General features: G+C 43.9%; 2 protein-coding genes across 4 annotated transcripts in view; one reads left to right on the top strand and one right to left on the bottom strand.

The window, feature by feature from the left end:
- The window catches only part of arhgef25a (Rho guanine nucleotide exchange factor (GEF) 25a), a 44682-nt gene extending 28906 nt beyond the window's left edge, over positions 1–15776 (top strand). For 2 of the 3 annotated variants that reach the window (XM_078288433.1, XM_078288435.1), the window contains 15 exons: positions 1064–1371; positions 1981–2091; positions 6261–6385; positions 6643–6709; positions 7122–7225; positions 7511–7580; positions 9428–9517; positions 9873–9965; positions 10444–10494; positions 10615–10692; positions 10822–11013; positions 11296–11476; positions 11798–12027; positions 12387–12521; positions 13577–15776. In XM_078288433.1, coding sequence (XP_078144559.1) covers positions 1064–1371; positions 1981–2091; positions 6261–6385; positions 6643–6709; positions 7122–7225; positions 7511–7580; positions 9428–9517; positions 9873–9965; positions 10444–10494; positions 10615–10692; positions 10822–11013; positions 11296–11476; positions 11798–12027; positions 12387–12521; positions 13577–13708 — 1967 coding nt within the window. In that variant the 3' untranslated portion in view covers positions 13709–15776. The remainder of the gene's footprint in view (positions 1–1063; positions 1372–1980; positions 2092–6260; positions 6386–6642; positions 6710–7121; positions 7226–7510; positions 7581–9427; positions 9518–9872; positions 9966–10443; positions 10495–10614; positions 10693–10821; positions 11014–11295; positions 11477–11797; positions 12028–12386; positions 12522–13576) is intronic. The other variant, XM_078288434.1, reaches the window with a different exon arrangement.
- A 2080-nt stretch (positions 15777–17856) lies between these two features.
- On the bottom strand, positions 17857–19442 carry sp5l (Sp5 transcription factor-like). Its single transcript, XM_071903279.2, has 2 exons — positions 19389–19442; positions 17857–18894 (listed from the first exon to the last, which is right to left on the bottom strand). The coding sequence occupies exons 1-2, from the start codon at positions 19440–19442 to the stop codon at positions 17857–17859; spliced, it is 1092 nt and encodes a 363-aa protein (XP_071759380.1).
- Positions 19443–25735: the final 6293 nt, after the last annotated feature.

The following is a 25735-nucleotide window of genomic DNA, read 5'->3' as shown; positions in this document are numbered from 1 at the left end:
CCAGCGTGGAGTCCCAGAATTGTCCCAGAAGTGTGAAATAGCGGCCATATTTGAACAATAATAAGCCATGGCAGGGAGTCCTAGCAGGAGAGAGTGTTTCTCCATCTGTAGAAGAGTGGTGATTAGGGGTTAGAGGTCGGGCCCAGGGCAGGAAGATGGATGGGAAGCAGGTCTGAACTGTGTCCACACACAATAGATAAAAGACCCCAGACACACATCTTAGGAAGAGCTATCTCGGGACTGAGGAAGGCAGAAGGAAGAGTTGGGCGGGTGAGGAGGGGTGGGAAGGGAAGACAAGACAAAAAAAACAAACAGACCCAAGCAAGGATCTTCCCCTCCACAAAGGATTAAAGTGGACTTCCGGTCCCAACCAACCCCCAGCTCACTTCCCATGTCCTCGTGACATCACTGTGCAGGGGCCGATCTGCAATTGGTCAAGGGTTTTTTTCAGAGGCTCGAGGTCACATGACATCAAAACTCGACCATCCTGACCTCCGCCGTCTGCCTCGCGTCAGTGTGTGTGCTGATCATGTGATTTGATGCACGGCTCAAATATAACAATTATGGTCTGCTTGAACTAATTCTAAACAGAACAATGCGTCTTTTATGGTTCAGCTAACAGCTGCACAGCTGTGTTTGAGGAGAAAGCCTATTTATATAGCAGCCAGTCTTTATTTTGATTTCTCTCCACTTCTCATCCCCTGGTGTGTTGACGTGTCTTCTGCCTCCAGTCATCACCTCTCGCTGACCTGCACCGCTCTCCTCACAGACCACCACTTAGCAGTCAGTCCGGTGTTTCCTAGCTTTAGACCAAATGGAAATGGTCTGTTTGCACTGTTGTTCCTGTCTATAGATTAATTAATTCGCTGACTGTGCAGGCCTGATGTAGACTGGTAGACAGTCTAGGTGTACTCTGCCCTTTGCCCTTCGTCTTCCTCTATTCATAGACTCCCATTATGCAGTTGTTTATCAGTTGTCTGCTGTACCTCCACATTGTTTTCCCCTCAGACGCTCAATTCAATAATCTTTTGCTCTCTCTCTTTCTCTCTCTCTCTCTCTCCAGACTCGTACTCGGCAGCAGGCAGCGAGGGCAGCATCTCCACCTCCGTGGCGTCTCTTCCCCCCCAGGCGTCAGGCAGCTCGGCCCCCAGCTCCCCAGGCTCCAGACGCTCCGTGAGCACCCTGAAGAAGTGGCTGACCAACCCTGTCCGCAAACTCAGCGCCGGGGCCACCGCTAAGGGGGAGCGGCAGGTCCGCAAACTGGAGGGAAAGCCCCCGCCTCTTCCATCCCACAGCCACAGCCAGGATCTGGGCAGCCCCCCTGGGCCTGATGAGCCCCTCACGATCCTGCCTGTCACCCACAGAGAACTGGTGAGAAGTTTAGCTTAGCTGTAAGTAGGATGTATTGATGTTTTTTTTTCAGGTCACATGAACTAAGCAAACAAGACTTTTTGCCTGCTGGCGTTGCGGTTTAAGTTCCTTTTTAAACTTACACATGAAATGAACCACCTCATAAGTAAACTCATTAACTTGAATGATTCCCACACTATTGTATCACAAGGGCTTTGTGTGAACAGGTTCTGAGGTAAATAGACAAAGGATTAGTCTTTTATGAATACAAACTAAAGGCACCATCCTGACCACGGGTTGTTTACACTAGGTAGCTTACGAATATCAGCGGAGACACAGGTTTGATGTAGTGTTGATCCGTGGTGGACGACGTATCATGGCAGGTGATGACGCTGTTATATAACAGCAACACTGCTGGCTCAGCCTGGAGGAACTCATCCTGACACTGCTGCCATGTTCTGTGACTCATGTGCCCTCTTTTCCTGTTGTGGTGGGTTGTGTAGCTGCCTGTGTGTGTGTGCGTGTGTCTGTGTCTGTGTGTGTATATGCATGCTATGCAGATTTTGCATCATATTGATATTGTGCTAATCTGACACTCTGTGTGTTTGTGTGTGTGTGTGTGTGCTCCAGGAGTGGAAAGATGGCCTGGCTAGCCCCGAGGACCTGTCACCTGCTACACTACAATCCCCCAGCTACCTAACTGATTCCCTGATGGGTTGCACCTCGCTGCCACACACCCAGGTCAGTCTACACCAGTGATTCTCAACCTGTTTTATGTCAAGGACCCCTAATTTAGTCCACATTAGGGCCACAGACCCCCATTTGATGAGAATTTGTCTCTCAAACCCAAATATGAGAATATTTTTATTGTTAGATATGATTTTGTCCAGAATTCCAGCACTATCTGTGCTGTAGGTAGAGAGATAACAGTGAAACTATGATCAAAATTGTAATTGTTCTACATTCTGTAATTGTGTTGACTTCTTGTAAATGAAATAACAGTGAAGTTTAACAATTCATCAATTTGCTGTGGATCCCCTGGAACTCTCTCAAGGACCCCTGGTGGTCCCTGGACCCCAAGTTAGTACTGTAGTACTAACAGTGTATTACTATCAACCTGTACTAATATCTTGTATCTGTCATCAGATAGATCATACAGACTGCACTACATATGCCACATAAAGATAGCAACCAGCAGGACGCTGGTTTCTGTCGCTTTCTTAAAGACATATTATTAAATCACCATCTCATGACATGATGCCAGAAATGCCTTCCCTTTTATAGAATCAATAAACGGCCATGATGGGACTCAAGCTATGGGGAGTAAATCCACCGCTGAATCAGTTTACTGTAGTTTACTACTACTCCCTAAGAGGAGTAGTAGTGATATTCACGGTGAGGATCCAGCCTGGCGGGGAGGTGACTTCAGTACTCTTTGTCTCCATGGCCCTTCAGCCAGATCTGAAAATGACTAACTCTACTGCTGCTGGCTGCGCTCGGCTATCAAACGAAACAAACACACAGACACACACACACACACAAGCTTGTGACTGCACACGCACAGACGCATACAGATACACACACATATACACACATACACACACGTGCAGACACACATACATGCAGTGGAATCTAAATGAATACAGCTCTCTCTTACAGCAGATCAATGCAGAGGGCAGGGTTTGACAGCGACCTGTGTGATGGATGGTTCACATTCACCGTGTTACAAAAGGACATGCCTGGAGATAAATAGGAAATGGCACCGACTGGCAGATGTGATGAAAGATGACTCCGCTTCTGAGAAATGACAAAGAACACTATGTGCACATACGCTTTCATTTTCCCATCAAACATTTGGAGTCGGTTGCTTGTAGCAATGGAAAGTCTCAAGTCGAGTGTTCGAAGGTTCGCTGAATGCTGCGAGATGGAACTGTTGCAAAGGATTTGGTAGAACAGCAGTAATGCAGCATGAACCGGCAGTGGCTGAGCCCTATCAATGTAAAAAAAAACATATGTTATCAGGAGTTGGAGCATTGCGGAGTGTGCCCCACTGGTGACTCGACACCAGAGCACTTAAGCCCTAATTTCAGCCTCAACAACACATCAAAAGCCATTAATGGCACGATTACATCAGAGAGATGAGGTCAATACTTTGGTATTTTTACTGCCAATCTTTGGGGAGGGAGAGAGAGAGAGAGAGAGAGAGAGATTAAATTATGTAGGTCAGTCATCTCCAAGCTGTGGTTTCTGTCTTTCTGTTCTGCCCTCTACCCCACCTCCATAGGCCACATGTCCACTATGATATACATTCTTGTTATTTCCAACTCCCTTTCCTCACGCTGGTGTCTGTAATCTGATCTCACCACCACAGTGGAGCAGAGTTTTTTGATCACATGTTTATTGTTTATCGGTCAATGGAAAATTCTTGTAATGATATGTCAGCAGTTAAACAAGCTGGGGCTTCAAAATAACCCAGAGCTGCATATCACAGTATTTATCAAAATTGCTTTCAGGAAGAATAGTTAGTACAGTTTCCCATCTTGACCCATAGAAGAGCTATGGATTGAAGAACAGTTTCTCACTGAAATGGGAAAAGTGGGGCAAAAGACTGAGGGGAAAGGAGCAGAGATGTTATTATGAGCTCTGTTTCCCTTTTCCCCATCGCTCCACCTCTTCCCCTCAGAACGGCAAAAACAATGTCCATATTTACAATTCATTTGGTCTCATACTCACTCTTAAAATCGTACTTTTCTTAAAACAAGTGAAAGATTCTGCCAGTTGGGTGAAATACTGTAGTTCCACTTGTTTCCAATGCAGTTTCTTTAGAGATAAGAGATCATTGCTGAGTTGAAGTTTGAGTTTCTGGAGGTACTAGTCTTGCCTTTGTCTGTTCCAGCCTAGTTTTTCTTCATTTCTTCTTCTATTTATTCCAAACAAGCCGCTGTTACTGCTGCCGGAAATCTAAAATGCATCACTTTCTCTGCAAGGATTTTCCCGGGAAAGACCTACCTGACACTGGGTGTTTAATACAGCAAATGTAAAATCGCAACCAAATAGCACCAAATAGCCTTCTTGCTATGGTACAACCCTAAAGAACTGTTTTCTGGTACTATATAGAACCATTTTTGTTAAGAGTGTAGTATCAAGATAATGACAGTTGATTCATAAAAAATCTTCCTAGTTTTCACTTGAAACAAAAAAATAGAAAAATAGATTAAGACTCAATTGACTCATTAAGATGGATATTTTCGCAGCATGGCCGCCGAACGAAAGCAAGATTTCTCTGCAAGAAAAACAAGCGTGATCTCAGCTTTTATTAAAACTCCTTGCCGGTTTTGACTTTTGCTTCTGGGTAGAAAAACAAAACATGCAACAGAGGGAGTGAGGGGGGGGGGGGGGGGGGGGGGGGAGGAGGAGGATTTTTTTTTTCCTGTGGGCTTTGCCAGAGCACATCTGGAAGTGATCAGGCAGCCAGGGAGACCTGTCAGCCAGGCTGGAGCTCTCCTAGCGGGGCAAGGCGAGCCAGGGGAGCGAGGGCCTATATGGAGCCTTTCTGTCTCTCTCTCTCTCTCTATCTCTCTCTCTCTCTCACACACACACACACACACACACACATGCACACCCACATTTTCACCATGACAAAAAAGAAAGCTCACAATCTGAAGAAGCCAACAAGTCTATCATGGAGACAGCAGGTGAACAAGTTGAACTAGGCCAGAGGATATGCGGGTGGTAAAAAGGAGCGAGAAGGAGGAGAAAGTCTATCTACCTATTTGTCTATCTATCCATCCATCTATTTATTTCTCCATCAGGCTGCAGTCTGCCAGGGGAGTCTGAGGGATTAGATGCGTGTCTCTAGTCTGCATGTGTGTGCCTGCGTGTGTGTGTGTGTGTGTGCAGGTTTGTGTATGTATCTAAGGTGGGGAGGTTCTGCTTGGCTAGGACATTGGGACACAGAGGGATTTAGGTGAGGACAGACAGCTGCTCCCATAGGTTTACACAGCCAGGAGCGAAAGAATAGGCTAAACAGAAACGACTGAGCGTGAACAAGAGGGCTAAAAATAGAGGGGAGAATTTCTTAAGTAAAGAGAAATGTACAGCGAGATAGTAGTGAGTCATGCGGTGACCATATAAAGGGGGGATTGTGCTCATTGTCAGAGGGAAGTAGGTTACACAAACATGAGAGTTATGTACGAGCTGGAAGAGGGTATCCATTGAGCGGGTGATGCTTTTACTCTCGGGCTTTGTTGTGGCTTGGACAATGACTCTATATCTGCACCAGGACCCCCGCAGGAAATCATATCAATTCCAGGAAAAAGCGTGAAAAGGAGGTCATGTATACGCTGCATGAACACAATCGATTAGATCAGAGTAACCTTGGTTTATCCTGTATGGATTTCTATTTTCAGCATATAAACTAGTACTAGGAAAGTCTGACGTTAGATGTTGGTGCAATAGTGCTCCAGAAGTAGGAGAATTATCCGACCAAACGATACCCATGGTGACAAATAAGCATTGATGGAAATGTGTGACGTATTCCCATATGGGTGCGACCGCTCTCAAGCCATCAACTCATCAAGAGCGTCAGCTCTCTTCATGGTTTCCTATAGTTACAGAGCCTGTTGCTCTCTATCACTTTCCCTCCCTCTAACTCTCTGTCTCTTACTAATCTCTTTCTATCTATTTGTGGCTTGTGTGCAAAGCCCGGACCATTAATGGTGACAATCTGAATCTGATCTTCTTATCATTCTGTCTCTGTTCCTAGTGCCTATCTGCTCTCCCTGGTCACCTTGGCAACCTGCATCATTACCATCTCTCTCCCTCACTTCATCCCCCTCACCCCTCCCAACAGTATTGACACTGGACCACCTACTTGTCTGATAACCAATTTCTCTGTCTGTCTGTCCCAGGACACTCAGTCCACCAGCGTCCTGCCAGATGACAGCGGCTCTGTCTTGATGGACGATACCTCCAGCCAATCGTCAGCCGCGGCCGACACGGAGGAGGAGAGGAGGAGTGCCTTAGAGAAAAGCATGTATGTGTTTCATCAATACGAAGGTCCAAACATGTCATTCATCCCCACTGACTCAAAGTTTTATCCTCAAGGCAACACGAGCATCCACATATTCTGTAAATGCTTGCTTCAAGAAGTGTTGTGTGACATGGCAGACAGTATTTACATATTTTATATTTATATCTTGACTCTTTGTAAAGACCTTTCAAAGAAAGACGCTCTGTCATCTAATAATGGGTTCTCTAACACTGATCCTTTCTCATTTTTCATCTGCACAGGTACGTACTGAAGGAGCTTATTGAGACGGAGAAGCATTATGTGGCAGACCTGGGGCTCATAGTAGAGGTAAATCTTACACTCTGGTGACTGAGAAAATACCATCAGCACTCACAGACAGAGGGATCCAAGTTATACACTTATACTCTAAATCCTTAGCATCACAATACCTCCAGTTTCAGCTTTGGTCTGGCTCCAAAACCACCGTCTCCATTCTTAAGCACATTTTATGAATTATTAGTTTGAAGAGTATTATGTTGCAAGGCAATCCATCTCTCGGTGCCTGAAATAGCTGAAGATATTTTGGCCTGAGGAGAACTGTCGCCCTCTGAAAGTTAATAAAAGCTCAATAATAGCCGGTGTGATTGCTACAGTGTGTTTTAACGACATAGCTATATTTACAAGTGTTACTCGAAGCCAGGTGAAATATTTTTAGTTGTGAATGAATTTCTGTTGAGTTGGCTCTGTTTTTCCATCACAGGGCTACATGGGCACTATGAACTCTAAAGGTATGCCGGAGGACATGAAGGGAAAAGACAAGATTGTTTTTGGGAACATTCACCAAATCTTTGACTGGCATAAAGAGTAAGTCCCTGACTGCTAACTACATTTCATATCCACTTGCATGTGTAGGTCTATATGTGTGCAACAGAGAGAGTTGCATTCAAAGCACGGGACCAAAAAAAAAAGATTAGCAGAGGATTGTGTTTGTGGCTATGTGGAAGTCAAAGGAACAATGGGTCAGGAGACAACTCTGACCTTCCTTGTTGGCTATGTGCATGCTTGTGCTCATTTGTGTGTGCTTGTGCGTGTGTGTGTGTGCTTGTGCGTGTGTGTGTGTGTGTGTGTGTGTGTGTTTTCTCTGTGTAGCTACTTCCTGGGTGAGCTGGAGAAGTGTTTGGCAGAGCCAGAGAGACTGGCTCAGCTCTTCATTAAGCATGTGAGTCTGACAACTGTGCACACACACGGGCACACACAGGCACACACACACACACACACACACACACACACACACACACACGCACTTTTGTCAGTGGAAGCGTCTGGGTCTGCTTCCTGGTGCTGTTTGGCAAGAGGGTAAATAGAGCTGAGAAAACACGCAAAGAGCTCCTGTTTATCCTCCACCGTGTCCCTTTCTCTCTCTCTCTCTCTCTCTCTTTCTTTCTCTCTCTCTCTCTCTCTCTCCCTCTCTCTTTCTTTCTCTCTCTCTCTCTCTCTCTCTCTCTCTCTCTCTCTCTCCCTCTCTCTTTCTTTTTCTCTTTCTCAGCTGCCAACGTCTCTCCTTCCACTTCCCTGTTATTGATACGTCTCAGTCCTGGCTGTGTTTTTACAACAGAGGACACACCAAACAGTCACACTCACACACATACACACATACACACACACACACACACACACACACACACACACACACACACACACACACACACTCACACACAAACACACACACACACACACTCACACATTGGCCAATGTCCAGTCTGGACTGGACTGGTCAGGAAACACCAGGGAAAAAACAGTCAGAAAAGACAACATGAATAAGACGAGGAATAACAAACGCTTAGCTGGAACCCTTTGATATGGAGGCTTATATCCACCCAAAACGGCGACCTACTTCTTCCTCTGTATCTTGGCTCAAGAATGAAGCGATGTGATGTGTGGGAGAAAGATATACTGTGAAGTATATTGTTCTCAGAATAGAATGGAGGTGAGCGGGTATAGAGACACGGGGCTTACACAAGGAGCAGAATTAGATTTATGTTTATTGGTTAAGTGGTGGCACATGCAGACCGAGTAGACATGTTGGGTAATTTGACCAACTTGGCTTTGCTTCTGGTCTGAAGATGATTGAGTTAAAACGTCTGGGTGTCTCTCTCTTTCCCTATATTCGCTTTCTCTGCGCCTCTTTAAACAATTCAATAAGGCTGAGCCCGCTGGGTAATCAACTTAAAAAGCCTGTGGGGGAATAAAGCAACTTGTAACTAAATCTAAGCATGGTGTCAAACTGTGAAAACAAGCAGACTGGGAACATGGCCCTAATGAAAAGCAGAAAGAGGTGAGACGGTGCCCAATCCCCTTTTAACAAGAATTGTATCACCAATATGCAACATACATACACACACACACACACACACACACACACACACACAAGCATATGAACACATGTAAACATGCACCTACGCCGGTGTATAAGGAACACATTGCTCAGAGACATTCCCTCATATTTCACATACACTCCTCTGCATACGTCCTCTGCAGCGCTGCATGACGTCCATCGTCAGGTGCAGCAGCTCAGTGGTCTCCAGGCTACAGAGCCATGCAGCCGGTTGCTAGGTAGAGTCCTATATCGGCGGGCTCTAAAAGGCTCTGGTTACACGTAGAGTAACCTGGGTAAATTATACATAACCTGATGCTCATCCACATGTAACTCCATTAGGGCTCCCAGGTCTGCCACAGCTGCACTCTGCTGCCAATTAGTCACAGTAGAGTGGGCCCTGACCAGACAGAGTCAGCTTCAAAGGCCCTCGCTCCAAGACAAATCATTATTGCTCTGCTATCTTTCATCCCAAACAGCAAACGGAGACATTGCACATTGATTTTTGCTGTTTTTGCTTGATTCCAGGTGCATTTTCCTTATTTGTAAAGCGATTCAAGATGTATTTCTCTCACACTGAGACCTGTGTTGAAGTTTTGTTGCCTTTTTTTTTTTACCTTGTGGCATATTTGTATCAAAGGTTTTGTCTAATGGTTTAGTAACAAACTGCTTGTTTGGCTTGTTTGATGCAGGAGAGGCGTCTGCATATGTATGTTGTATACTGTCAGAACAAGCCCAAGTCGGAGCACATTGTCTCGGAGTACATCGAGACTTACTTTGAGGTGAATATCTCTCATCACACACACTTGCATATCCACAATACACTGGGGGGATGTTGCTCGCTACACAGACCTGTAGTTAGTAAGCTGCTTATTATGCATGAATGTCTCAAAGTGCCTATAGCATACATTATACATAGCCAGAGGTGTGTGTTTTGAGCTGCCATTTATATTTTAAAGTATAATCACTTCCTTTTCATTGACAGTAAACACAAGATAAATGGACCTACTGTATAATCCCTGTAAGATATTGTCATATTGACCATTAGCTGCCACAGTCTGTCATAATAAAGGCTGTGTGTGCTGTGGCTGTCATGCTGACTGGTGTTGTGTCTGTTGTGTCCGTCTGTGCTGACAGGAGCTGCGGCAGCAGCTGGGCCACAGGCTGCAGCTCAACGACCTGCTCATCAAACCTGTCCAGAGGATCATGAAGTACCAGCTGCTGCTCAAGGTGAAACGCAGGGCACCGCTGTGCTGTTGATCACCCACCCACACAAACACGTATACACCCACATACACACACCGGTGTCCACTGAGCAGCCGTCTGACACGCAGCAGGGTCAGTCACTGCGTTGTAAACAGACAAGCACACACACATTCCCCCCTCCGTTCAGAAACACTGACTGACACTGAGCACAGTGTTTCTACAAGCTAAGTTCCAGTCAGAGAGGAAGAGGTAAAGAGTAAGGCATGACGAGCAACACTTTTAGAATTAATATGAAGTGGAAATATACATAAAAGACAAGTAGGTCTTTGAAGGTTCTTATAAAATGCCGTCCCTTGTACCAAACTTTGCCCGGTATACCCCCGGCATTCACATGAATCGTGGGCTCAAAGAACACCCATAAATACTCCTCCAGATGTCCTCACCTTACACCGACTAGTAAACCTGGAATGCTCTAGTGACCATGCTGTGTTTATTTGAACAGGACTTCCTGAAGTATTACACCAAAGCTGGGATGGACACAGAGGAGTTGGAGGTGGGGTGTTCTGATGCATAAACATACTGTTTAAAGCACTATTTAAAATGCATGAGTTCATGCGAAGCTATGTTTGGCATCAGGGTTTTAATAACAAGCTCGCTTTTGTCTGTGACACAGAAAGCCGTAGAAGTGATGTGCTTTGTGCCAAAACGCTGCAATGACATGATGAATGTGGGCCGACTACAAGGCTTCGAGGTAAGACTCTGGAATTTGGAATATCCCTCTAAGTCTCAAAAACATTTCTCATGCCAACCATTCAGGCCTTGAAAGCCATACCGTAACCACATCCTCTGTTTGTTGTGTTTCTCCTCGCCGCTGTCCCAGGGGAAGATCACAGCCCAGGGCAAGCTGCTCCAGCAAGACACCTTCACCGTCACAGAACAGGACAGCAGCTTCCTGTCCCGGGCCAAGGAAAGACGGGTCTTCCTGTTTGAGCAGCTGGTCATCTTCAGCGAGCCAATCGACAGAAAGAAAGGCTTCTCACTCCCCGGCTACACCTTTAAGAACAGCATCAAGGTGGGTGTCTGCTGAGCCTCTGCAAAATCTTATCAACCGCACAGGATATTGGAGCAAAATAAAGTATTCAAAATGAGAAAGTACAACAGTTTCTCCCAGGTTTGAGTTACACAAGAGAATCACACCACACTAAATCTAGCCTAAATCAGCACAGGTTACGTAAGCCAGTCCCAGAGCAGGGATTGGGGTTTTTGGAAGCTTACGTGCGTTAGTGAAGTATTTAACGAGCAGCACGGCAGGATGGCCTCCTCACAGATGCTAGTCAGATGTGATTTGTTCCAGGTGAGCTGCCTGGGGGTGGAGCCCTGCGTGGAGGTTGATGTCGGGCGCTTTGTGCTGACATCACGCAACGCTGACGGGAGTGTGGTGCGCTTCCAGCTGCAGGCCTCCTCCCCCGAGATCTGCAGGGCCTGGGCCAATGATGTGGGTCAGATCCTGGAGACCCAGCGCAACTTCCTCAATGGTAAGACCTGACTGCGGAGCCCACTGACGGCCAAAGCCAGACCTCCAGATCCATAACTCATGTTTCAGCTTCGCGTATTTTCCATTTATTGACTTTGTTGTCAGCTCACAGTAAGTAGATGCACAGTGTGATTAATTAAAGACACCTATGTTTGACCTCTTAGTCTCTCTTAGACCTCTTTATTAGGCGTTACACATAGTAGCCTTCTAGTACCAAATTCAATAAGCATCAGTGACTCCACATGATATAACACTTTGTAAATCATTCAAAATCAGTAACAGAGCTTTATATGAATCCTGTCTGTTCCTCTGTGTGTTTCAGCCTTACAGTCACCTATTGAGTACCAGCGGCGAGAGAGCAAGTCCAACAGCCTGGGCCGATGCATGAGGCCCCCTCTGTCTGCTGCCACTGCTCTGCGGCCCCACTCCTCCGCCTCCATTGACCGCCATAAGCTGCCCTCCCTGCACTCCCACAACACCTCCCTGCCCACGCTCTACCTGCCCAGTCAGGGCCAGGGCCAAGGAGCCAGCGAGGCGTACTCACTGCGGGACGTAGGTTCCTTTCACCGTACCTTTCTCTACCCTACCTACCTCTGTCCTGCAGCTGCCACCCATCCAAACACAGCAGTGCCGTTTGGTCACAAGACACCTAAGACACATTTTGGGTGCAGGACTGGAATGGGCTGCAGCTGAGCCTGACAGACTGTACACAACTAATGCATAGATACTGTAGGCTGCTGTCTTGTTGTACTCATACTTATAGCTAGAAGTAGCAGTACCAATACAGTCATTTACCTCCAATGCACACCCACAAACACACACAAAATGGAATAAAAAAGGTAACAGCAAATGGTATTATGTGTATGCCCTACAGTATTGGTGAGTGACCTGCCTGTTGTTTGTATTTGCAGCCCACTATGGTCCAGCCGTGCCCCACTGACCCCCAGACTGTTTCCCCGTCACACGTCCAACTGGCCTTTACTGATCAGCCAAACTGTCAAGCTGTGTCAAATGGGCTGTGCACACCCACTGCACAAAGTGCACAGGTAGCATTCACACACACACACCCACACACAAAGACAAAGGTCTCTATATGGGGGGCTTGCTGTAACAGTTAAATGTAATTATGGCGCACATATCTGAACACTGTGCTCTAGGGTTGTCTAGCAGTCATAATTTATCACCAGCGTTGGGAAAATTAATAGCAAAACAAGGCCAGGGGAAACTAACCACTCGGGAAATAATGGGCCATTGTAGGAAGTCTAACAATAATTCCAATGTGCTCATTAATGTTAATTAAAAGATGAAAGACTTTGGTAAATGGTAACCATTTATCTAGACACACATACAGAGAAGGGATTTGTCGGGTCAAAAGGAGAGTTACTTCTCCCCCTATTGGATAAAAAAGGATTTGGTAAAAACTCAGGATATTTCTGAAGGAAAGGGATCACCGTTTGTTTGCTGTCACAGGCAGCTAGATACACTTGATTCAATGGGTGGAATGTAAAGTAGGGAAATTCCAACATATCAGTGTTTCACCCAAATTCTAAATTTTCCACCCAGCTGTCCAAAATTCCAGGACCGTCTGTCCTTACTTTGAGGTTTTCACCATCTGGCTAGTCAACAATGGGCGCATCCTGTTGTTGGGCTTTAGATTACCATTAACTACGTCTCTCTCTGTCATCACTGGGCACTTGTCGTTAGTGGGGCCATGCTGACAGGCCAGCAGTTTTTTTTTATTTTATTTACCCAGGCTGCATGGGCTTGGTACATAACAAACAGGAAACAGACTGAGCCAGGCAAGGAAGTCAAAGATGCCTATCAAAGGCAGATAATTGTTTTCTCATACTAGTGGTGGGGTGAATAGATGGAACTTAGGCCAATGCATTTTGGGACTGAGGCAGTAAACAGAAAATTGCACTCTGCTGATATTTACCTACAATTACCTAAATGTTTAGCAGCTTGGTCATGCACAGGAACGAAAAAATAGGGTATATATTGTTCTTTGTTAGACTCAAATTCAGGATGAGGCTTCCTTTTCCATTCAGTAGTTATGTGAGTGAGCCCCCGGCTGTGTGATTAATGTTCCCCATCTCCCCAGCAGAGAGCAGGAGAGGGCTGCCGCAGGGGTCCGGCTGCTGACGCTGGGAGCCAGGCTCCAGTGTCGGGCCCCTGTCCCTCATCTGGACGACGCTCCAGTAACCTGACCCAGCTGGCTGAGGATGACCTATGAACTCTGATACCATCTGACTCCAGGGCCAGGAGGACAGCGGCTAACACCACAGCTGTAGAGACAAGAAGACTCGTCTACCGTCAGTTTGTGTTATTATTGTCGGGCTGGACCCTAACCTGGTTCGGTGATGATTTCCGGAGGACAGTGAAGGAACGTCAAGGAATATATGAAGGAATAATGGGCTGCAACTATAAAGTGACTTGGCTCCTGTTTTTAGAGAGCTTTTCAATGTGAGGTGACTTGCCTTGGCCACCGCCAGTGTTTATGAACAGCACCCAGTGAAATGTTACTGGGCTGAGAGTACAAACGCTCTACACTGGGTGTTATGGCAATTTCTGCTTTTTACCATTTTGAGAGTTTGCATATCTTACTCTCCTCTCTTTCAAGGGGCAAGGGGAATTTTTGTTCAAAGAAGATAAAATATCCATTCCTGATTGGGGCGGTCACTGGAGTTATGTGTGTGCTTGAATGTGTAAGTTTGTGCAACAATGTATGTATGCGTCTGAGTGTGTGAGGGTGTGCACAGGATTGGCAGCGGCGCTTCTTGTAAACACTCTGATAAACTCCCTTATTAAAGCTCTTCGATCTGAAGAAGAGCACTTTCAGCTTTTTCAGTTTCCTCACCCTGCTGGATTTTTCTGACGCCCCTTTGTGAAGACAAACACAGCTATATTAACACATAATGTCATTCCCCTGCTGACAACTGAGTTCGCTGTTTATGTAGACAGGAATGGGAAAGGCAGGACACTTGATCTGAACATGCCTCTCTGGACTGGACTCACTCGAATTTCAAGTGAAAGTGGAGAACTTTCTTTCTTGCCACGGTGTTGAGAGCCCCTATGCTCTCTTATTCTGTTTGACTGAGATTGGCCCTCGTTTGATCTGGACAAAAAAGGAGTAAGGGAGCCCCCTGGAGGTCCTCTGTGGGCATGACGTCACTTCAGAAGACTTCTTGCTCAACTCTAGTGGAGTTGCTGATGGTTAGACAGGTGCAAGAGTCTATAACTATATTGGAGACAAGAAGACATGGCCATTTAACGGGACTGCTGTGCTGACCCAAAAGTGCTGCCTGCAATATCTCCTTGGTGACTGACTGGCATAGTGCTACTTTACACGGATCTTTCTTTCCAGGCCAGAATGGGTTGCTTGTGGTTTGAGGACACGACTCCTCAAAGAGAAATGCATTGGTTTAAACTAATATGAAATTCAATTGTTTTATTAGTCAAGTCCAATGTTGTCATGTCAAGGCTGTGCACCATTTCAATATTCTCTGTTCGCTTTTGCCCATATACACTACATACTGTACAGTGCTGCTTACCATAATGCCAAGCTTACATTTCCACTCGTAAGATGAAGAATGAAAGAAAGAAGTCAATTAATTTTACTGCTCCAGTTGGTTAAAATTAAGGATATTACCTGATAAACAGAAAGAAGCCGAATCTGCATGCTCTCCCTTCCTCACAGTGCCAAAAAACGACCGTAGCGCAAATATTTCATGCTCTTACTCTATAGTGCAGATTGCCACTAGTCTTGCAAGTAATGATGGAACAATCATAAATATCTGTCTGATTGTATGGACTGTAATGCCTGAGTAACAAGTGGCATATACTATACATAAAGAGGAGACTAGATAGGTTATCCTGTCAGTGTCAGGTCAGTTCCTCTTTGTGGCCAGTAGAGGTCCCCACAAGGCTTTCACGTCCAGTTTAGTTGTATCACACAGCTGCACCAAAGATCAATAGGCCTCATATTTCAATGCCCTCCTTGAAGCAAAAGCTGCTTAACAGTCTATCTCCGACAAAACCAAATTAAACAGAGTGAATTGAAAGGTGAGAAATTAGGTGAGTGGAACCATCTCACAGATCCCATCAATAGTTATTGTGAGCTGGCGTGTTTTCATGGGGATTATTGATCAGGCATTTTTTGCATGTAACACAAAGGAATACCACTACAGAGAATCAAAAGAAAGATATGGACATAAGACCAAGAGAGGGGTTGGTTGATGCCATGTTTGACTGAGTAGAATCTGTTGTATCATATCAAATAAAAAGTGTCTTTTTGAAAGAAAGTGCAGTGTTTGGTCAGTGTTTTACTTTCACTAGGCTCTGAAATTGCACTGCAGTGTTGTACTGAATTTTCTCTACAATCTATCTCGATAGAGCCTGTCCCTTTCTGCTTTTGATCAATCAATAAATCAACAAAGAGCGTAACTCTGGCCATATGGACCAGGGGTTCCCATGCTTTTTCATGTGAAGGATCCCTAAATGGATCAACATTAGGCCACAGACCCCCATTTGATAAAAAAAATATCTAATCTATAAATAATCCGATCTGAGGAGATTTTTGTTGTTAATTATGTTTAAGAATAATAATTATATAACTGTCTATACTGTAGGTGGGGTGAACCACTGTGGCCCGAGTGAAACCTATGATCAATATAGTAATCCGTATACATTCTCACATCTCTCTCTCGCGAACCTTGTGAATGAAATAACAGTGAAATTAAACTCTTCCTCATTTTGCTGGGGACCCCCTGGAGCTCCCCACACCCCACTTTGGGAACCATTGATATAGACAAAGGCAGAGCATTTTGCTTGCTTAATTTTCAGTGCATCATCCCCCTAAGAGAAAGTTCAAACAGGCTGGAAGACAAAGAGAAGAAACCCCTGGATGAGCTGACATCTGGTTGGCTGGCCTCTGAATAAAGCCCCATTCTGGGCAGTAAAGCGGGGCTGATCGTAACATGGCTGTGATATATGGAGGCTGGGGACAGAGGGGGAAAGGGTATTAACTTTCACAAGGGTGCAAAATCAAAGGGAGTTCCTGTCACCACCGAGGGGGTCTCGGCAACAGGGGTCCCATTCACAGGGAATTCCTCTCCAGCGCTCTCTGTTGCATCTGTTGACTCAATCTTCTCCACTGAGAGAAAGAAAACACTCATTAAAAGCCGCATGACTGTGAACTTGATTGCAGAAGGCGAGACAACCGACCCCCATCAATGGGATCAGTATTTACTTTGAGGTGTGAAAATCTTTGAACACCCCACCATCTCAGGTCTTCTCTGGGAGTTTCTTCCTTCACACCAACGACACAATGAGCAGCATTTGTATTCTGAATGCAGTCAAATTATCATGTAAATAAAATGTTAGGTGTTTTGGGGCTTGAGGGCATTCTCAGAAATTCACACATTTATTGAATGAGGTGGTAAGAAGGTTAATTCCGTTAATTCAAACTGTTACTTCACTCTGAGTCTTGAAGATGTAAGGAAATAACATTATTAGAAGCAGTGAATTTGTTTCAGCAAGGATAATGTTTATTAAAATTTACATGCGGCCATAACTTCAATAAAGTTGTTCATGATATTTATACATAATTTACAAAGAACTTACAAGTTTAAAACGTTTGCTTATCTGGAGCAATGGTGTTTCACAATGATAAATATACTGATTAAGAGCAGATGAGATAAATCTGTAGATCAAAGAGGCTCGCGTTTACATTTAAAAAAAGATCCCTACCTTGAAGCAGACAAATTAAGATACTTTTTTGAATAAAAATCAAATTATCAACAGCAACCAAAGCATTATTCCATACTGAATCTATTTTCAAAAGAGCAAAAAGTTGAATTTTTATACAGCAACCTTTAGCTGTACTAAGGCATAAATTTATTTCAACATGATAATATGGACAACATATTATGGTAAAACTGGAATTTTGCCCATGTCTGCCACCGCCTTACAAATATTTACATCATGAATTTTGATTATAAAAAATCGAATTATGGTCGTGGATATTCATAGCAGTTTGTAGAATTTGAAACAAGTCTTGATTTGTCATCAGCATGAATCAGTTTTGATCAAACAGATCTCCCATCTGTTTGTGTGGCAACAGTGAATGTACCAAAACTCACACAATCACTGAAAAAGGCTTCAAGTTGTCTTACAATTTACTCAAAATGGTCTCTGAATATTTGAACAAAATTCTATTGTACTCACAGTACCTAATTAATGCTGAAGTCAAAAGTAGGGCTTTGACGACAGAAGATGGAAGAGGAGCTGGATGCTTACCCTGGTGCAAACCTATGGCAGTGAGTGTAAGTCACACAGTCTGCTCATTGCTGTTTGTTTTGTCTAAATGGTCGACCACAGAGATTACTCTCTCTTGATGGTGGCGAGCAGAGGGTCTGTGGGTCCGTGCTGTGAAGGCTGGCCAGACCGGCTCTTCCTGGTCTGGTGGGTCTTCACGTGTTTGGAGAGGTGGTCACTCCTCATGAACCTCTTGCCACACTGCTGGCAGCCAAAGCGCTTCTCTCCGGTGTGCGTGCGGAGGTGCCGCTGTAGCTCGTCTGAACGTGTGAAACTTTTCCCGCAGAAGAGCCAGTTGCAGATGAAGGGCCTCTCCCCGGCGTGCCAGCGCAGGTGGGCCTTGAGGTGAGAGGTCTTCTTGTACACTTTGCCACATTCTGGGATGTGGCAGATGTGCAGTCTCTTCTTGCCAAACTCCAACCCCCCGCCGTTAGCCTGGCAGTTGGGGCATTTGCAGCGTCGACAGCGGCGCGTGGAGCTCAGCAGGCCCTTGGAGGTTCCCTGGAGAAGTGCAGCTATCTGGGGCTGGTGGCCCAGGACCAGCTGCCTGCCCAGGGAGAAGGGATGGTTTGGGGGGGCGGCATTGGTTTGGGGTAGGCTCCACCACTGCTGCCCTTCCTCCACATGGCCTCCAGGCAGGTGATGCCTGGCTGAGGAGTTCTGGAGGAAGCTGGGGAAGTTCTGTCCCACACTGTTGTGCTGAGGATAGTAGGGGCTGTTGCCCTGTGGCTGGGAGGACAGCACTTTGACCGGGGAGAGTTCGAAGGAGTAGGACGAGGGCGGTTCAGCCGGAGGGGTGAGAGGCAGCTCATGGTGGTGGTGGTGGTGATGGTGGTGGTGGCCCAGGCCAGACTGCATGTGTCCAGGGAACTGCACCTTGGGCACTGTGAAGGTCATCTGGTGTGTGCTGAGCGCTGAGTTGGGTGCCATTTCGTTGCTCCAGAGCTGAAACATCCCTGATGTTGAGCTGACTGTGCCCTCGTAGGGGAACTGGGAGCCTTCTGAGCCCATTGCGCCTCCCACCTGCCAGGCCTGGCTACAGGTGGTGGCCAGGAAGGAGAGGGCGTTAGGTGCTCCCTCTGGAGAGGAGCTGGGGGTCCGGTCCTGTGAGGGGACACACATACACACACCAGAATTTTATATCAGCCACCATGCAGCTAACTGGAAAGTTTTAAATAGATATTTTTTTAAATTAGTATTTTGTGTTAAATAATGCAAACATAAAATATTTAGAATTATATGTAATGTCCCTTTTTGTTAAAGAAATTGTGTTCCTATTTCCTATTTTCTAGTTCCTATTTTCACATTTATTTACCTTTATCTGAAATATCCAGTGTTTACTCTTAATTGTCTCTTTTTCTATGATCTCGGTCACTGAAATGTATTTTAATACTAATACAATAAATAGTAATTCATTTCCCAATTACGCATCAGACACATTAAACATCTAAGTCAACTTAAAACGACTATAGAAACATTACACGCGTTCATTCATTACGCACAAGCTGTGGTGGATGCGCTTTTACGCGCATCCAGTAGCAACATAAAAGCGCAATACATGCAGCCTAGTGTATTGTCAAAAGGATTATACAACAAACCTGTAAAAAGGTGTGCAAAAAGTTGTCAGTCCTTTGTATCGTCAGCGCAGCCATCTGTCCTTGCTCCTTCTCCACACACCTGCAGTACAAACCGCGCCGAGAGGCAACGACGCACCAGTCTAAACGGCGGCACTGAGCGCACGAGGAGAAGATGCTCGCATTCGGGTCTTGGACTTTGTTCTGTCCTACAAGGCTATAGGTAATCCCGCGTCATTCAGTTGTCCCGCAGTCCACTTGGTCAAAATTTAGGAGCGCTAGCAGTCCAAATCATCTGGTCTTCTTTGACAAGAAGTAGTACTCAAGCAGCCGAAGATGCCTTTTGAAGTTCGAGGAAGAGGCGCGCGCAGTAAATCCTTGCGATCATCTCAAAGGCGCCCGGGCTGCATCTTCTCTTTATAGAGAGAAAAGATCCTCTCAACGGGGTCTCCAGTATGATGCAGCAGAGCCAGTCAATAGAGGGGGATGTAAGGGTGGAAGGAGGGGGGCTACATTGACTATTAGGTGAAGGGGTGGGCTACTCATAATTTCACTCAATTTCAACCAAATGCTGACCCCACGAACTGACTCCTCCTCCAATTGTTCTGAAAAAACTTGAGGCATGATAAAGGATCTTCTGTAATATCTCACTTTCAGGGCATGATATTCTATTTGAACTTTCCTGGACGTGTGTAATTACATGTTATATCCTTAATTTTCAAAGGAAACCTACTCTACAGCCATTACTGTATATGATTTAAAGAACATTTCAAAGAGCTACCATTTAGTGTTTCAGCACAATTTCAGCAAAAGTAGATCTACATTTATGACTAAATTGTGCGCTAGAACAAATTGCTTAGTCTGTTAAAAATCTAAGATTAATATAGCCTGCTTAGTCAAAGTATTTCTCACTCTGAGGGTATTTGCATACTGCTTCAACTCCATTGTGGGAATTCAAGCAAAGGTAATGAATAAATAGACTTTATTTATGGTAACAATCAGTGATGTAGTGTTAAATAAAAAAGATGGATAAACCATGACCTCCAGTTGGTGATTATCAAGACAAACCACCAATAGAAACAAAATAATATTTACAGAAAAGCATAAACTTATGTGTTTTTTTCCTTAAATGACCCTGTCTTCATATATCTTATATCAGTTTGATACAACTTAGCATGATGTATACTAAGAATTTATGTCGAAAAGATTCATGATAGCCTAAAAAGGTGAGTAAATTGAGTTTAGGTGGGTGTACTCTCTGCTAAATTCCTGATAACAGTACGCTTCTGGTTCAGTTAAATCAAGCATTTGAAGATGGGCCAACATCATGAAAAATTTCAACTCCACAGCCCAAAATTTCTGGATATAGTTTTGCTTAAATGATCTTTGACACCATGTATATCAGTGCAGTCTTGAAGAATATCACCTGGTATGTGATGAACATTAAACAAGTGTTTTTGTACAGAGATGAATAAATACACTGAGGTTAGTTTGGAAGATATCCAGCTACATGTTTTATATTTAGAAAATAGTCTCTGGATGACAAATTCAAAATGTTTCCTCTTTAACCCGGTAACAGACAGTTCTTGGCCTGGCAGGAGTGAGGCTCACACACTGAAGAATGCCACAGTGTTTTCCCTCACAAAGCTAATTGATAAAACTCAATCAAAGCACCTCAGTTCTCACCGGTAGGTGACATGTCAAATAGGCTGCCCTGTGTGACATTCTCACATTTCAAGGTTCAAGTAGAGGCCGCTTCAGATCTGGTCCATTAAATGCAGATTGAGGCTTAATCTCATTCTGTAAGTCTGTTCACCATTACAATGTTAAGAGTTTAAATCCAGGCTGGGAACCTATTTCTCATGTAAATTCCCAGTCCCTCACTTATCTACTGTTCCCTTTTTCACAGGTTTTCCTGTGATTCTTAAATAAACGTACCCCAAGGAGAAGTCGCCTAAAAGAACTAAAAGAACTAAATTCAACTTTAAAAGTTCTGCCTTATAAATTGATTTGAACAGAAATGCAGATACACCATTATTCCACTTGTAATTGTAAGAATTAACAGCTACCAAAAATAAAGGCAAGATAGTGAAGATTATCTCCTAACTGTACCATTTGGTTCTGCCTCAGGCCTATTTGAAGTTGTGTGAATGCAGAGGAGACAGTGATACATTAGAGTGCAGCCGACTTTATGTCCTTGACAGAGACCTCAGCTTGAAACAAAGATTTATCCAAAAGATTTACCTCCCAATGATGTAATATAGTCAAGACTTAATCTGCAGCCTGTTAATGAAGACTAATCACACTGGTTTTGCTTATTTTAAGTGAGGATTAAAACTGAGCAAATCTAAAAATCAATGTGTTCTCTATAAAATAAAAGCATGCTTGTGATAATGATAAAATGATAAATCCTCAGCGTCTCTTTCAAAATAATTACTGGATGTTAAACCAGATAAATACTAGATTTAGCAAATGGAACAAGCCTAAGAAAGATGCATTTTAATAAATTATAATAATCCAATTCCTTCATGTCTCTTGCTTGAAATGCAAAATTGTCTGCACTATTTCAATATTAGATCAACATCTGCAGATCGATACTGCTGTTATATAAATAAAACACAATTAATTTTCTTTTTTGAGACACAAATACGCCATGCAAATGTTAATAAATAGGATGTAATTTCTACAGTATTGGGGAAAATAGTCTAATAACCGATTAAAGTAAACATTTAGGATGAAAGAAAATGTTAGTAAAGGAAAACAGCGAGGAGGACATCAAAATAGGAGTGTATCTTCCAGGCAGAGGTATGCTGTGTCTCTGGTTTATTACGGAGCAGAAGTTGTTAATTACCCTGATTCTTATTTCCTGTCCCCTCTCCTCCTCCCCCCCTTCCCCCCCCCCCTCCACCCCACCCCCACTGTACTGCCTCCCAGATGAGTGGCTTTGAAGTGCAAAGTACTCTCTCCTCACTTTGAACTGTGAAAACAATGCTCATGTGGTGGTGCTTACCTTCCCCATGTTACCTCATTTAAATAGACCTGGATACGGCTTCCACAGTTTTCAAGGGAAAACTCATTTCCAGAGAAAGAGGTCCCTGTGTTCATTAAACAGCTGGTGAGATTGCTGGTAATCAGGCCCACTCCCTCTTCATCCCTCTGAATGGGTGGCTAGCAGCAACTTCAACTTCAAAACTGACATGGGCTAAGACCTGATAAGGCAATACAGAGTTTCTCATGCACCTATTTCTAAGTAGAAAAATGACAGACACGACATCTGAGAAAGAAACAAAGATGGCTTCACACCACTGCGGGGCTTTTTGTGTTGGCTTAATGTACTGAAATCTATCCTGATCCCGAATGCAGAAAGAGTTTTCAGCCCCGTTTGCTCGCTGCAGAAAACAAATGGTCTTGTTTTTGTTTCCGATAAGTCTTACTCTTAAGCTTGCAAAACAATGCAGAATATGCTAGTAGCTGCTCAAGCTGTTTTTATCATGCCTGGGGGGCAGTTTAAAAGCCTCAGATCACTAAATTGTCCCAGCTGTCTTGACCATCTGCACTCTAAAAGGCCAGCCATGGAGGAGAGCAGCCTTTGTACTGGTGGCCATGTCAAAAAGCCAATTTTACAGCACCGTGCCGACTAAATGGCCCTCATGTGACAAATGTGGCCTAATGGATGAGACAGACAGCATGTAAAAGCCTGCTGCTTGCTATAGTGCTTTACTTTTAACCATTCACCAATCCAAGACAGGACAAGATGGGATGTAATTACCATGACACTCAGTTTCATTGGAATGAGGACCAACACCAGCAGCTGGAGTTTACAGTGCAACTATTTGATACCTCATTCAGGAGTCTCTTTCCTGTCTCCTATTGAGTTAGAAATGCGTGAGTGTGTGTTTGTGTGTGTGTGTGCGTTTGTGTGTGAGAGAGAATGAGAGGTTCAGAGAGAGATAGACAAGGTAAGCAGAGATAGACATACACACTCTGATAAAGGTTCATTACTGCAGTGCCTTGCTCAGTGGCACATCGAGGGGTGTGGGCTGGTTATAGTAGTCACAAAGCCATGTTTTAGTGATGGTGTGGCATTTCTTCAGCGGTATCATTTTATCTCTGCAATGGAGAGACTATCAGTTCTTCTCCAGCAGTGAACATGGTGAATCTTGAAAAACCCATGGTTCTCCTTTAACCTCAAAGTTACCTCTGCCCCGTACATCCTTCTGCATATCAAGCAAATGATCATTCTCATTTCTAAGAAGTTAATAGAAAACCAATATGATTTTTTTTTTTTCTCTAATCAATAGCAATAATGGGATAACAGCTAAGTTCTGGTGGAATACATCACCCGCTTGAATTCTTTTTTTTCCACCACCTTAACACCCCTTAATCATATTATTGAAATTGTGTTTTTTCATGTTTACTGAAAGAGTACTTTAAAGTCTGAAATTGTTACTCCTAATTATAATTGCTTTCATGGCTCAAAGGGATATTATTTTAGCTTTTTATTGCCCAGAGGCATATTATTTCAGCTTTTTACTGTGGCCAAATGAAAGGAAATGAAGTGATAAATCACAATATACTGCAGAATCAAATCATAATCACAGTACCAAATCGCAGAAAATTAATCAAGCGCAGAACATTAAGAAATGCAATATTACTGTATTGTGGCAGTATTGTGTTAATATCACAGCGGGAGCTCTGTGGTGATTCCCACCCCTATACTACAGTTTACATTACTGTGTGTGAGAGAGGGAAAAAATATAATTATTCCCTCATCTCTTGTCCATTAGCATGTATGAAAACCCCAAAATCTCCACTCTTGTGCAGACAGGCAGACAGCACGCATCTCCACTTGTCAAAGAAAACTTTTATCAATACCAAGAGCACTTGAAGTTTGTTTGCATTTTGTTTTCCAGCACTCTTAACAACTTCAGAAGTCAGATCACAGGAGTATCTGATCAAAGCGCTTCGTGGTTAGTTCTGGAAACACAGGAGTGCTACGCCACGCTTTGATACTCCACATCAATATTTCAATTCAACAATCGCTTGACATGCACCCATACTCCCAGAGACGAAAGACGAAAGGAGAGAGAGAGAGATCCAGGGAAGAAGGAAGGGGTTTAGGAAGTAGATATAAAAGAGCTGGATTGAAGAAATCGTACATTGCTTTCTTCACCTTTGTGGCAATGTTATATAAAATGAACTGAGATGCCCTATAGGCTACTGCTGTTATCTATTAAAACCTTGTTTTGGTAGTCTAAATAGAGCCAGTAGGCTCTAAATCGCCAGCTACCACTGATACAGATCATGCAAGAGATTTCAGTCAGCAAACCCTACTTGAACCTAACCTAATTTTCTTGGCCCTGCAACTTCATGTTACAAAGGGATCCAGTTTTTTCTTTTGTGTAATTGACTTGAGAGGCCCAATAATCTTTCTTATGTAGCATTACTGAAGTCAAAAAGCTTGTCACAAACTGAAAACCTGAGCAGAGGATATGTTTCATGTTTTATCAAAGGAAAGTAGTGCAGGAACTCTGTACTGAAAAATACAGTCCATCTGCCAAATGTCACTTTCATGGTGCTTCTTAATCATTTCATCATCTTGACAGGATATGACAAGCTTTGAAGGTTTCGGCCTATAAAATATGGTGTTTGATCTGAGAAAGAGAGACGTGACAAAGTGTCACGAAACGATGCATAATCAATCAAGAGGCAATAATACTGATGATAATCACTGCTGCTGGTAAAACCTGACATGAGGTTTATTGCGTATTTTTAAAGTCTATACTTGGTGGATTAATTTACAGTCATATAACCCTAAAAACAGACCTTCTAGGTTTATTTATGTTATGTCTTTACACTTCTAGAGTCAAGGGGCAGTGTGACAGGTGAAGCCTACAGCACATGCTTTTGTCTGACAGCTCCTGTGAATTTGACGATGTGTCGGTACTGAAAGTATCCACTGTCACACCCTTTCTGAGCATGATATGTCTATGTTAATTCATTTCCCCAACACAACATTCAAAATTGATGATAACTAATTTACTGGGGAAAAAAAAGAATTGTTTATTCATAGGGTTTGCTGTGGAAATTCCCTAAAACGACTAATTCCCTACAATAGCTTGTCTGTGTAATGCCACATAATATGAATAATAAAAAAGCAATGGCAGAAACAAAAGAAGAAACAATGGGATTATCAATCATAATGCGCCTCCAAACGCATTCACACATAAATGAACAAAGGTAAATAATTAGCTGGAACACTTGACAGTATCATTTACAGCCATCAAGTTAATGTGGGTATTGTAGCAGGCATGGACCCCTGCCAGTTGATCTTATAGCTTTGTTCAGTGGCTGAGGGAGATGTGAGCACC

The sequence above is a fragment of the Centroberyx gerrardi genome, chromosome 14, assembly GCF_048128805.1.
Source record: "Centroberyx gerrardi isolate f3 chromosome 14, fCenGer3.hap1.cur.20231027, whole genome shotgun sequence".
In the NCBI taxonomy this organism is placed as follows: domain Eukaryota; kingdom Metazoa; phylum Chordata; class Actinopteri; order Beryciformes; family Berycidae; genus Centroberyx; species Centroberyx gerrardi.
Note: the sequence above shows the minus strand (reverse complement) of the source record. Positions and strands in the feature narration are given on the sequence as shown.

Excerpts from the sequence above, each read along its gene's own strand:
- sp5l (XM_071903279.2), bottom strand. The coding sequence starts at position 19,442 with ATGGCTGCGCTGACGATACAAAGGACTGACAACTTTTTGCACACCTTT. Across the intron at positions 18,895-19,388 it reads TTTTGCACACCTTTTTACAG|GACCGGACCCCCAGCTCCTC; the intron begins GTTTGTTGTATA and ends GTCCCCTCACAG.